The sequence below is a fragment of the Emydura macquarii genome, unplaced genomic scaffold (assembly GCF_026122565.2).
Source record: "Emydura macquarii macquarii isolate MOO-44397 ecotype Brisbane River unplaced genomic scaffold, CSIRO-AGI_Emac_v2 contig_2676, whole genome shotgun sequence".
Lineage (NCBI taxonomy): Eukaryota > Metazoa > Chordata > Testudines > Chelidae > Emydura > Emydura macquarii.
In genome coordinates this window covers 28,647,851-28,661,030 of record NW_027132813.1, presented here as the reverse complement: position 1 = coordinate 28,661,030, position 13,180 = coordinate 28,647,851, and the positions used below count along the sequence as shown (strand labels likewise).

At 42.1% G+C, this 13,180-nt stretch overlaps 1 protein-coding gene across 2 annotated transcripts in view; it reads left to right on the top strand.

Annotated features, from left to right (window-relative positions):
• FSHR (follicle stimulating hormone receptor) overlaps nucleotides 1–13,180 on the top strand; it is a 121,491-nt gene that overhangs the window by 69,878 nt on the left and 38,433 nt on the right. For both annotated transcript variants that reach the window (XM_067565117.1, XM_067565118.1), the window contains exons 3-4: nucleotides 1,600–1,674; nucleotides 2,112–2,186. In XM_067565117.1, coding sequence (XP_067421218.1) covers nucleotides 1,600–1,674; nucleotides 2,112–2,186 — 150 coding nt within the window. The remainder of the gene's footprint in view (nucleotides 1–1,599; nucleotides 1,675–2,111; nucleotides 2,187–13,180) is intronic.

Sequence of the window (13,180 nt, the reverse complement as noted above, 5' to 3'; positions counted from 1 at the left end):
TAATATAAATAATAATAAAGAGCAGCATGTACTTGTGGATTTTGTAGCAACATAGCCCTCAGCTAAATAAATGCAATTCCCATTTCCCCATGGGGTAAAATCATGTCCTCCCTCAACTGCTCATCAGTCAGTCCCTTGGGATGTCAGAAATTCTTTTGTTTTCCAGTCACTCTAGAGTGACAAAACCTGAATTTCTAGTGTTTAAAAAAAGCAGGGGCTTTTGATTTTAAATACAAACAAACAAAATACTTACAGTATTTTTATACATCATAAAGAGGCAGGCAAGATGTTTTTTTAATGGGCAGGCTACTTCCTAGGCATAGTTCAGTGACTGCTCAAAACAAAGAGGGATATTTCATATGTATTAGTTTTTAATTATTTTTATTATTGATCTCCTACCTATAGTGACTCTCTCTTACTACTTGACTTTTGGCCATGTCTGAACCTATTTGCAATAACTACCTGAATTTCAAAAGAACAAAATAACCATATTTTAGGAGTATACAGTATGACCCATTTCCCAGGGCTTCATTTGGCAGCTGTGTGCTGGTGTGTCCCCCCAGGACTGAGTTACATCCAAATCTCAAAATGTACTTCATGGACCAGATCCCAGCCAGAAAAATGGATCCTTTGCTCTGATCTCTAAACTGGCAGCTAGGTAATCCCTCGGAGGAACTAGCCTCTCCTCAGCATAGGGGGCTTGGCCAGAGCATGTTGCAGTATGGCAATTTCTGTATAGTTGCCCTTTGGGGTCCATACCAAACTGGTGTAACTTAAAGCAATCCTGTGGCTACTCTGTTACACTATCGACTGAAACTCCCCTGGGACCGAGCAAAGGGTGGTGTGCAGCTCCCTGTATTCTGGCACTGCTGGAGTTCCAGCCCTATGTGCTCGTAAAAGAAAACTGTATCCATTTTCATTCTGCAGTTTTGAAACTATACATAAGAGGCATCAACCACATATAAATATCATGAGCTACACTAGGTGGAGGTTTCTCTAAATCATTCTGCTGGGGATCAGGGAGCTGTACCACCTCTGTGGCTTCCTGCCTTCTGACAATGTGTTTGCTATAGAGTTTTTAATTAAGCTCAACAGTATATATCAGGACAAAATCGTAATATGTGTTACTGTGGAATCAAAACCCTGTCTCTTTGGAACTGTTCCATTTAAAGTTCCCCTTCTCCCCATCATAGGGTTATGAAAGTCTTGGCTAAATGCATATTAACATTTAGTGATGTCTGAGATCCAGTAAACAGTCTGTGGTAAACAGATAGTGCTTTGTAATTTCATATGTGCAGGCACTGGTGGTAATTTATAAGCCCTTTCGGAGGCAGGGTAGTCTAGTGAACAGAGCAGAGGACTGGGACACAGCAGACCTTCATTCTATTCCTAACTCTGCCACTGGCCTTCTTCACTTCTCTGGACCCCTGTTTCCTCATCTGTAAAATGGGGCTAATGGTACTTACCTCCTTTGTAAAGTACTTTAAGGCCTATGGATGAAAGGTGCCATATGAATTCTTCACTAAATACCCATTCTACTTTGGCTCACATTTTCACTTGTACCACTGAATGAAATATCTCAACTTCTTTTCTTCACAGAGAGATCTCCCAGAATGATGCCTTGGAAGTCATAGAAGCTAATGTGTTTTCCAACCTTCCCAAACTACATGAAATGTAAGTAAGTGAGCAATATAAGATCGTAGGATAGAAATCTAAAGACTAGTAATGGCCGGTTATCAAAGGGTCTGTGGTTTGGTTCAGATGAACCTTAAAGAATTTAAATTCATACATGGATGTTTGGGATCTCTCTTTCCATCTGTCCCCTTCCTTCTCTTCCCACTCTCCCTTTCTTTTCCCAACCAGAAACTTCCTTGTTCACTTGTTTTCAACTCTCTCACTCTTTGATCTAAAACACTTTCTCAACCATTGGTAATATGGTAAAACAGTTAGAAGTCTGGGACTCTGTTGTGCTGGTTCTGGCTGGCTGCTCTATAGGAGTCATGTAGAGTTATCCCCCTGGCAGAAAAGCCCCCAACTTTATTGCACTCCTGCATCTATTTAAAAAGACGTGCTGATTCATGTGCACTCATGTTTTATTTTCTCCTTTGCAGAAGAATTGAAAAAGCAAATAACCTTGTGTACATTGACCAAGATGCCTTCCAGAATCTTCCTAGCCTCAGATATCTGTAAGAATTTTTGCACTTGCAATTATGATAGTTTTTTAAACAATATGAATTCATTTCTATTGTCTTTCGTACAAATGTTCATAAACATTTTCACTCCACTTCTTTTCAACAATGGCAGTGATTCAGCAGTGGCTTTCATTTATACTTGGCATTGGATGATTAAATCCTTTTAATATGAGTTCATTTGGTATTCAGCTTAATTTTATTTTCATTTAAATAGCGCTCCTCATGCCATTTGCACTACTGCAGTTGCTGTATCTGCTCCCCTGGGAATGCTATCATAATTCAATGATAATTACATTCACCCTTAAAATAAAGTATTATCCAAAGATATACTTGCAGCTTTTAGCATACAACCTTAACTGACTGATAATCTCTCCTCTGCTGTGTATTAAAAAACAAATGAAATCCAGTGGACTTTATTTAACAGTAATTGGGTTTAGTGGCTGCAAGCATAAATAAGCTACCTGGGTCGCCTTTGATGTACAGCCATAGATATTCCAGGATATCACATTAATTTTTTCATGCCCTAACCCACACCCCTAAAGATAAAAGCCCAAATCCTGCTTGCCTTACTTATGCTAGCAGTCCCATTGGCCACAGTTTTCAAATTTGGGTACATAAGGTTAGACACCTAAATCACTGTTTAGGCTCCTATGTAAAAGTGGACTGACCTTCAGAAACTGAACAAGCACATTTCCCATTGACTTCAGTGAAAGCTGTGGGTGCACAACACCCCTGCAACTGAGATTTCTTTTAGTTAGGAGCCTAAATAGTAAGTTAACTGGCTAATTTTAGACAGCCAAGGTTGAAAATTTTGACCATTGAGTTCTGTATTACAGCTGGTTACTAGAAGGAAAAAATCCTTAAAGGCAGCTGCACCGACATATGTGAAAAGTTATCCTTTCCTCTCTCAGGCTGGATTTGAGCACTTTTGCAACCAGAAAAATATAACGTGCAACTATGGACAGGGGATTACCTGGTCAATGAAGGGCCTGATCTAAAGCCCACTGAAATCAATGGAAAAAGATGCTCTTTGACGTCAGTGGGTTTTGAATCAGACCCCAAGTGCTGTGGACCTTGACAGCTACCAGTAGGCAGCTCATTATTATGACCCTGATAAGTCACCTCTTAACATGTTCTTTGATAAGCTAAATGTATTGATTCTCGTAAGTCACTGAAAGACACATTTGCTAGACATCAAATCATCCTTGTAGTTGTGGGGTTGGGGGTCTGTGACTGTCTGGGAAGCTCAGTCCTGACAGAGAGTCTGGGTGGGGCGTTGTGAAACTCTTGTTGTTGTTGAGCACAGCTAGTTGGAACTGGACTCAGAGCTTTTGCAAAATGTTATAATCCATTATAGTTCTTCCATCTTTTTCCTTATGCCATCATCGTTGTGGCTTGTGCTGTTTGCCACAGTGTGTGCAGTTCCATGTTCTGTCTTTGGTGGATTCCAGTTTGAGCTGCACATGCCTTTCTGCTTTAGGTCTCTCTTCTTGTAGTATTATGGATTCTTTATCACGTCCACCATGTCAGAGCACTGTCCATCCTCCATAAACTCCAGTCTGGACTGCATTGCTTAGTTTGTGCCAGGGCTGAGTGCTGACATCTCTGGGTTTGCTGCATTAATTATGAATGTAAAAAAAATTGCTTGAACCCTGGCACCTCTTTCATTACAAATTAAGCTCTGCTGGACTAGGTGACCAAATTCTAATTCTAATCCAGGGTTAATTTGGGGTCTTCCAGTAGTGTGCCTCTGAGTAGTTTGTCCCTGATCCTAATCATGATCCAGTGTGACGCTCTTGTTATGCCCAGCCAGTTGGAATTGGACACAGAATAAAGAAGAGTTCTTGAAAGCATTAAGCACTGAGTGAGAACTGAACACCACAGCATTCTCCACTCTGAACTCTCTCCAGTTTTTCAACACCCTTTCTACAATATGATCACCAGACCTGGATGCAGTATTGCAATATTGGTCTCACTAAAGACATATACAGAGGTAATATCACCTCTCTATGCCTGCTCAATTTTCTCCTCTTTATGGGGAGTCTGAATTTTTGTTGGGAGAGCACCACTTGTTCATAACTGATCCCTGTTTACATGGGTACCATTTCAGATATGTGCTGACAGCTGAGTTGACATATCTCTGGCCAGGTCTCCTTTTATGTCCATTTTCTGGTGGCTACATTGGCCTCCTGAACAGAGAAGCAATTGTGGCCACTTGATGCGGCGATAGACTCGCCCTTAATGGACTTTCGGCCTCACAGGCCCCTGCTAGGTTCTGCACCAGCAGATTCTATCATAGACTTTGGGCTGAGTTTGGATTTTAGAGTTGTGGCATATTTAAAGCTGCACAAACATTCATTATTTAAACCCTGGTACACTGGAATATGTGCTTGAGCTGCAGTGCTCTGTGATTTCTGTATTCTCTCTATTGCACTGTAGTCATGTATTTAACAATGTTGTGCCAATATAGTCTCGGCTGTGATTTTATTTCATGCTGATCGACTGATGGCATAAATGAAAAACTATTGTAGCTCATCAGAATGTTACACACTCCACTGAGAAACCAAGAGTGATTTAAAAAAAAAATCATCAATTGTGCTTAAGCTAAAGAACTAAGAACTAAGTGTAAATTTGTTGATCTGATTTTTATTTTCTCCAAACACTGTTTGTTTGCAGGTACTTTTCTTCATAACTTCTGACCTTTCACATTGCAATATGTGGGAAAAAATTATCTATTGATTTTTAAATAAGCTTCACACTACATTCTTTTCCCTTCGTGTCCAGTTGCTGTATTTGTCAGTCAGCTGGATTTGGCTTTTTTTCATTCAGTAAATTATAGTTCAATCTCAGCAACCCTTTCACATACCCTGCTGCTCCCCATCCCTAGTAACTGTAATCTTCCATTTCCATTTTGTAGTTTTTAAACCTTGTTATAATGTTGCTTCATTCTGCTAATGTCAATTATTCTATCAAGTTTATCTAATATATAGAAATCCGGGGGGACCTCTACCAGCTCAGATTCCTACTGGCAAGCTCCCACCCACCCCGCCTTTTCATTTTTGTTCAGAGTTTTGAATTAAATAAGGGATTTTATTTTTTTTTTTTTTTATTTCTTAAGATAAGAATTGAGAAGGCATATAATTTCAGTTGCTAGACGCAGTTATATGCAGTTCAGAACTTTTCACTTTTCTAAGGTAAGAGTCAATAGCCAAAGTTCCAGCTCTACTATTATGGTGTGCTGCTAATAAATAGAGCACCTGCCTCCTGCACCATCAGGGATAGCACCAGGAGTATCCAAATGAATGAGGCAAGAGTTGTCTCCATGGGTCACAGGCAGCACCATCACCTAAATCTCTTCCTCTTTCACACCTCACTCCCTGCTCTTCCCTAACCTCAAATGCCGGCAGCCCCGCTAGTGACACAGGAGAAGCTCATCCCTATGTTTTCCTGACAAAAGATGTAGGGTTCTGTTATTATTCCCACTTTGACCTAGTGCCACTTTTTGTGGAACTTGCCCCTCCCACTTATTTTCTGGTCCAGAGGCTGCCCTGCAGGCAGCATAGTCACCCGTCAGAGAATTCCCTGGGTAGAGGACTCTTTGACTATCTCCTGCATCACCTCCCCTGCCTGGCAGTTGGTGCAACAGGGGTAGCTGGGGAATTCCCTCATGCTCAGTAATTTCCAAGGGCCAGAATGCCTCCTTGGAGCTTATGACAGTCAGCATAAATTAAATCAACCTTAATGTGCTCACGCACGGCCTGATTCTCCTCTCCCAATGGTGTTCATCAGGAGTAACTGTAATGGAATTAGACCAGTGTGTACCTGGTGCAAATGAAAGGAGAATCAGGCCTGTTTTTGTCCCACTACAATAATGCAAATACAGCCGAAGGTATTTTTTTCATAATTGTGTTTCCCCGATCCTCGGGCTGATGCAATTCCTTGATGGCTGCTTTAACTTTCACACAGCAGTCCTCGGGGATCAGTAGGGCAGCCACAAACCATTGGAGTGAAGGGATGCCCTAGCCACATAGCCAGCAGTCAGGAGGGGAATGCTACAAGGGACCACCCCAAAAAAAAAGTGTAAAGTGAGAAGGGGGGAGCAAAGAATGAAGAGGAGTTCAAGGATGAAGGGGAGGTGGAGACTGTGGTTGGAGAGGCAGGTTTTTGAAGAGTGGGGGGAGAACAAAGATGCTTGGTTCTTTTTTTGTTTTGTTTTGTTTTGTTTTGTTTTTTTACAAGAGCCAGAGGTTAAAGAGGAAGGTAAGGGAGAGGATGGCAGCAAGGGAAGTTAAGAGACAGAAGGGGGAGGAGTCTTCAGAGAGGATGAAGGGATCAGAGGTGGTGGAAACCTGACAAGAAATGTCAACGGCAGTAAGAAGGAAGAAAGGGGAGAGTGTTTGAGGGGAAGGAGAGCAAGAGGAAGGTTATAGCAGATTTTGATCTTCCTGACGCACTCAAGAGAAGATCTTTACACCAAGAGCAGGGAAGGATGGTTAAAGCTGGAGTCAAAAGTAGCCAAAAGGTGACATTGAGAATGGGCATGTGAGAATGAGGTTGACATGGAAGACTGTAGAACTTAAAAAGGATCTGTGGAGAAAATCCACCAGGTCGTGGAACTTTCTCCAGAGGCGTTCAGTGACATGGAACGGGAGCTGAGGAAATGGATGTTGGGGCTGGTGGTAGAGAAAGCATTACCCATACTTATATGATTAGTCAATTGCATGCTCTCCGCCATCCGTGCTTTCCTGTTCAAGTTCCAAGACCCAAGTCATATTTAAGGCTTGGGAAAGAATTTTGAAACAGTAACAAGTCTCAAAGGATTGCACTTTTTTAAAAACTATCATTTGCGTCAATGCATCTCCTCTGTAGAACACTTTCTCATCTAGTTCATCCAGGAAAGTGAAAGACCTGGAGTTTGATGTTTCTCAGACATCACTTCAGCCCACTCTTAAACTAATAGTGGAATTCACACTGCGCCTCGCACTCCTCTGACCAGACCCTATGCCTTCGCCACAGAAGTAGAGTGTGATAATTCAGCTAGCTAGCATATCCCACAGCAGTGGCATATGTCAGACGGATAAAGCGAGCTGGAGATAGAAGATGACACCTCTTTTCTTTGCTGTCATGTTCAGTGCAATCCTGATGGAATTTTGTCATTTTTTGCCCTCCTTAGTAATTTTTCGATTTCTCCTATTTATTTAAAGTTCTGGCATCTCAGTCTGTGAATAGCAATAGGAAGGAATCATGAGACAACTGTGATATGTGAAATTTGAGGGGGTTTGTACAAGCTCAACAGCCACCTGGAACCATAAGCCTACATTATGGAGTGTGAAAAGGAAATCTTTTCTGCCTTTGTCTGCCTTTCAACATAATGCTGTGTTTCATCTCAGTCTCCTCTACAAACTCTCAACTGAGGAGACTTAGCAAAGGAGATGTCTCTCTTCTTACAAGATGTATTTTAGCAGATTGTACTGTTCAGAGTAAGCTGGGAAGGACAAACTGTAGTTTGATAAGCAAAGCATCAGACTGGAACGTCTTTCTTTCCAAATACCTTTTACCTATTAGAAGAGGTTGTTTCTGGTATTGCTGTCTGCATATTGCTGCCAAATTTGGATTTTATTTTTGTTCTACAAGGACATTTCAGTGGAGTACTAGAGGAGCTATTAAGATTCCTCTTTCTACTAAACATGTGTTAGATGGAAGCAATGGTTATGAAGAAGGAGAAAGGAGAGACACTAGAGCATGGTAGGGAAAAGGACAGAAAGCATTGACTGGTTAGCACTTTAAAAGGAAAAAAACCCCAGCTGAACAAAACTTCACTATTTTTATGTAAGCATTTAGGATTACATTTTGAAAGACAGGAGCCTATGTTTTGATCACAGAGATTGTAGTAAAGTGGTCATCAAGAAGTTAACTGGGTTATTCAGCATATTATGGGGTAGAGCCCTGTTCCACCCCCTCTCTTACTTCCTTTTAGTTAGTGAATGTTTTCTACCAGGTATGCAGTCAACCAAAGCAGCATGTTCCAAGCATGCAATACTGTAAGTAGAGTGTGTTGCCTGTGCACAGAACAGTCCCTTTACAAAACAGATAGTGGCTGTCTCTTGCACAGAGAAAAGTGCGATGAACCTTTCCACAATTTTCTCAGCCCTCATAAATTCAGCCACAGTTGTAGTCCCTGCCCTCTGCTTTTTTGTGCCTTGGAGTATAGCTGTAACCTTTCACACCTACCACACTGTAATGACTCGCTGAAATGTGGAACACCTTGTCTTGTTGTGCGTTGCGCCATAAGTGGCAGATAATAGGTTTTTTAAAACTATAAAGCCTTCAGAGCTGCATGCTCTGGCCCCTGGAAGGTAGGGAAGGCTTTGACTGAACTGCTTAGCATCTAGGGAGGTTATGCTGTGCTCCTGCACTGGCACTAGAAAAACCAAGGGGAATGGATTGTATCACATTAAACACTTCCTCTCCTCCCCGCAAGCATGCACTAGAAAACTCAGGGGAAGATTGTGCACTCCTGAAGTCCCACTAAGTCAGTATGGCTCCATACCACCCCTAATGCGTGGGTGTGCCTCAAAGGTACAGTTAGGCCAAAATATGTAAATGGAGGTGCAAAGTGATAGTTATTCCAAAAACATACAGTTGCGCACACACAACAATTACCTGGCCATGTAGCTGGCCATGTTTGTGCTTGCCACTATCCACTGCATATTTTGCATGCAGTTATTTGTTTGGAACCCATTTGCAGCTTTTGAATGCAGAATTTAAATACGTAGAGGGGGGATCTGGCTCCACTGAAGTCCATGGGAGTTTTGCCACTCACCTCAAGAGGCCAAGATGGCACTATAAAATAACTCACTGCATTTATTGATTATTGTTAGTGGTATAGTGCCTATGTGAAACACACACACAAGAAATCTAGAACAACCAGATAGATTACGATATCATTATATCTCTCAAGCTAAAGTTGCTTTGGCTTGGTTGATATTGGATGGGAAACCTCCAGGATAAAACTTGAGGTAGTGACGTTTTTGCATCAGAATCAGTTGACCCAATCAGCTACTCCAGGAGAACCTTTGCCTGTATGGCCATGCTGGGCAGCACGGTGCAGTGTGCTCTCATTGCTGTTTCTCTTGGCATTGACATGGGGGTTGAAGGAGCCATACTTAGTGAAGAAGGCAACAGTGCTTTTAGGTGCTCAGGTATGATGATGAGGGGGTACATATAAGAACCTATATAGAACAGAAAAGAGTTTGCCATCTGCCAGGTGAGTTAGTGCATCGATCCTCCGCAGAACTTCCACCCATCTCCCTGTGGCTGTCCAGTGATAAAAGTATATAAAATGCTGAAGGGTTTGGAGAAGGTAAATTGGGAGCTTCTGTCTTCCCTTCTGTCGTCCCTGTCCCATAACAGAAGAACAAGAAGTCATCTCATGAAATTGAAAGGTGGCAAACTCAAAACTGATAAGCAAATGCTTTTTTTCATGCAATGCCTAATTAGACTGCAGAAGAACTCATTGCCACATTATGTGGATATGTTCAAGAATTTAGGACAATTCAAAGAGGGACTGGAAATACATATGGATAACAAGAATATCCAGAATTGTCATAATTAATGCTAAAAAATTGGAAGGTACATAAAACCTCACAATTCAGGCCCTATGTTAACTTCTGTTTGCGAAAGGAGACTTTCATGGAGATAGATCATACCATGTCTGCATACTACATAGTTTCTTGCCCCTTCCTCTGAAGCATTGGGTGCTTGCTGCTGTAGAAGAAGGATCCAGTTTGATCCAATAAGTCTACCCCATGTTCCCATGAGTCTTAAATTTGTATTTTATTGGGATGAAAGGAGCTACATTATATACTGCAAATAGAAGTCTTTATTACTAGAGAGGAAAGATCAAAAACAATGAACAAAAAGAGCTAAGTGCGTACAAAATCAATAATGAATAGACTCTTAGTTTTACCTTAGTTTGAATATGTGGTACAGAAATGTACTGTGAAAGATGATGAATTATCTCTAATCATTTCATTATATTAGATCAATTTATGGCCACGAACTGGCATATACCTAACAAAATAACTACAGTAACTGACAAGGAAATAATTCCATTAAGTATCAGAATGTCCAGGAGGAGGGTTTAATCACAGCAACTCTATTATTTGTTATTAAAGTTACCATACCTCCTCTTTGTACATCACAGTCTTGGCACACAAATTGCAGCTGTGCTTCCAGTCAATAAAAATGATGAGAAGTTTCATGAGTGGAACAAAAAGTGGTGAATTTTGTTCTTTTCACCAGTTTCAGTAAAATGTGATGTGAAATCTTCTGCCATTGTACTCAGTTTTGTTATAAAGAGAAAACAAACTTGTTCAGATCAAGAAGGGAGGCCGGGAAGAGGTGATGTTCTAAGACCCACAATACCTTGCAGGATCAGATCCTACAGCCTATCCCCTCCCTCCAAACCCACATTCCACTCTGAGCAAGTTCCTGTAACAGTCCCACAATTATGTTAAACTGAAATAATCCTCACAGGAAATTAGCAAACATTCCAGCTGTCTGAGTAGCAGTGAATAAATCCTTGTTCCAGTTGTGGAGGAAGTTGAAAGATGACTCGGTGTCGAGTGTTTTATGGGACTTCTCGTTGTGCAGATGCAAGATGGTCCCACTGAGCTTCTTGGAAGTGCCTTTGCAGGACAGCCGCAGGCTTCCAGAAAGCATTCTGCGAGTGCATTAGTGTTCCAGGCAGTGGTGTTAAATCAGACTCATTAATCTGATAAGTAAACACCTTTTCAGACTGAGAGGAATCTTTACTGGCTGGGATTCACCATTGACGTAACAAAATAGTGGGCCCTGAGCCTCCTGTCCTAGTGGTGTAAATCAGAAGCAACTCCATAGGAATCAATGGTGTGAGAAGGGAATCAGGCCGTGTAATTCTGCCACTTGAACTCCAGAATGTTTTCCTCAAGGCGTTAGCCGTAACACTGATATCGTGTTGCAGATGTCTTGTCATTAAGGAGCAAAGCCATCGCAATTGTCTGCTAATTAAGATCTTGGAGCACATTCATTCCTGGTGTAATGCTAATGAAGTTTGTCTTTTCTGTGCATTTCAGTTCACTAGACGTCTGACCTGACCCAAGGTATTTTTTTAAAAATTCCTCTCGTGTGAGTTGCATGTTGCTGGAGTGCTCTTTGTCCCGATGGCATGTCCTTGCGCAGCTGTTGTGTGCCATTCCTTTCGTGAGTGGAGGTGGAGTTACAGAGCTAGATTCGGTCAGGGCAGGAGACGGGGGGGCCTTTGTCAGGAAGCCATTTAAGTTCCCTGATCCAGAGGGCCAGAATCAGCCCTGAAGCCACTTCCAGTTGCAGCCAAACAGCTCTGAGTTCTGCCAGTGAGAAATAGGATCCTCAATGGACTTTGCCACAGCGGAGGATTAGTGTAGCAGAGCTCAGTCCCATCACACCCCCTCTGCTCCCGCCTTCTGTACAAGGGAGTGGGCAAAGGCAGGGGGCCTGATGCAGCGCAGTGCTCCAGCAGAGAGTTCCCCTATGTGACCCATCTTGTGCCCAGGGCAGCCACCTGATAATGCCAAGGTCAGGGCAGGCTGTTAAAAGAGAGCAGATTCTCCCAACACTGGTGGGTGACACTGAAGTCAGGCTTCCCAACCAGCCACAAACTGCGCTTCTGAATCCCCACAGAAGCCAGTACACAAATACACACAGCCCCCTTTACTGCATTTCAGCCTTTGGCTCCCAATCACCACTAGGTCCAGTAAAGAGACCAGTTGTTTAAACTCTATGCTCTTTACTACAAAGGTTCCCTCTGACCCCAAAGGGTCAGCCACAGTGCCAGTTCAATATAAGTTTGGATCTTACCTAAACTACCACTCTGCCAGCCAATCCTTTAGTAACTAAAACTAAAGGTTTATTGTAAACAGAAATAAATAAATCATAACAGAAATGTTAAAGGGTCAAAGCAAATAAAATACATACAGATGATTGTAAGTCCATATACATCCAGTTTCTAGAAGAACTTTGGAGTTTGCAGGCTTGTATAGTCCCTCTGGTGTACATCCAGTAACTGGAGAGGCCTCAATCCTTTGTTACACAGCTTAGTTCAGTTGCAGATGAATTAATCCAGAGGTAGGTAGATGGTTGAAGCTGAACAGGATTGTAGACTGGTGACTGAAGACAAAATGGATTCCCAAAGCTCCGCCTTATATATCATCTGGCACACACCAGGCTGCTTGTGGAACTTTACAGGAATCAAAATGGAGTCCACAGTCACATGAGCAAGTTCTGGTGACTCATTAGGTGATGCTGCCTGTGGAATTTCACAGGAACCAAAATGGAGTCCAGAGTCTCATGGGCAAGTCTTGGTGACTTATCAGGTATATCTCTGGCTTCTCTCCCGGGCCCCTTGCACCTGGGAATGTCTTAATGGGCCATTAAGCAGGCCATTGTTCTGCGGCCATCTGTCTGGGGAGTTACTCAGCCAGCACAATTTGAAATACAGATATATTAACCATATCCATAACTTCCATCTCACATATAACACATGAACATAAACATCATCAACTTACTCAGCACGTTATAGCCTTTCTAACAGTACCTGACATGGCATATCCCACATGGATTATTGTGATTTTGACATATTGATGTTAAATGATATGTTAAATGCCCCCTCTCCCCCCCAAATCTAACCAGCATGACACCCTACACAGGAGTTTCTGTGCTGGGTGTTTGCCTATGAAGGCAATGGGGGCTGTACCCTGGCTCGAATCTGGCCAAGTGTCTGATATATCAATAAAATCTGACTGAATGAATGTCAGGGTGTTGAATGAGAAAATAACAATACAAACGTTGAATCAGAGAGAGACCTCTTCTTTGGGGGAGAGGTATCTTTTCTTGGCAATGGGGAAAAATGTCTGATGCTCCAGTTGTCATGAGTAGAATTCACATGCCTTTTTCCTTTGGCTACCAGC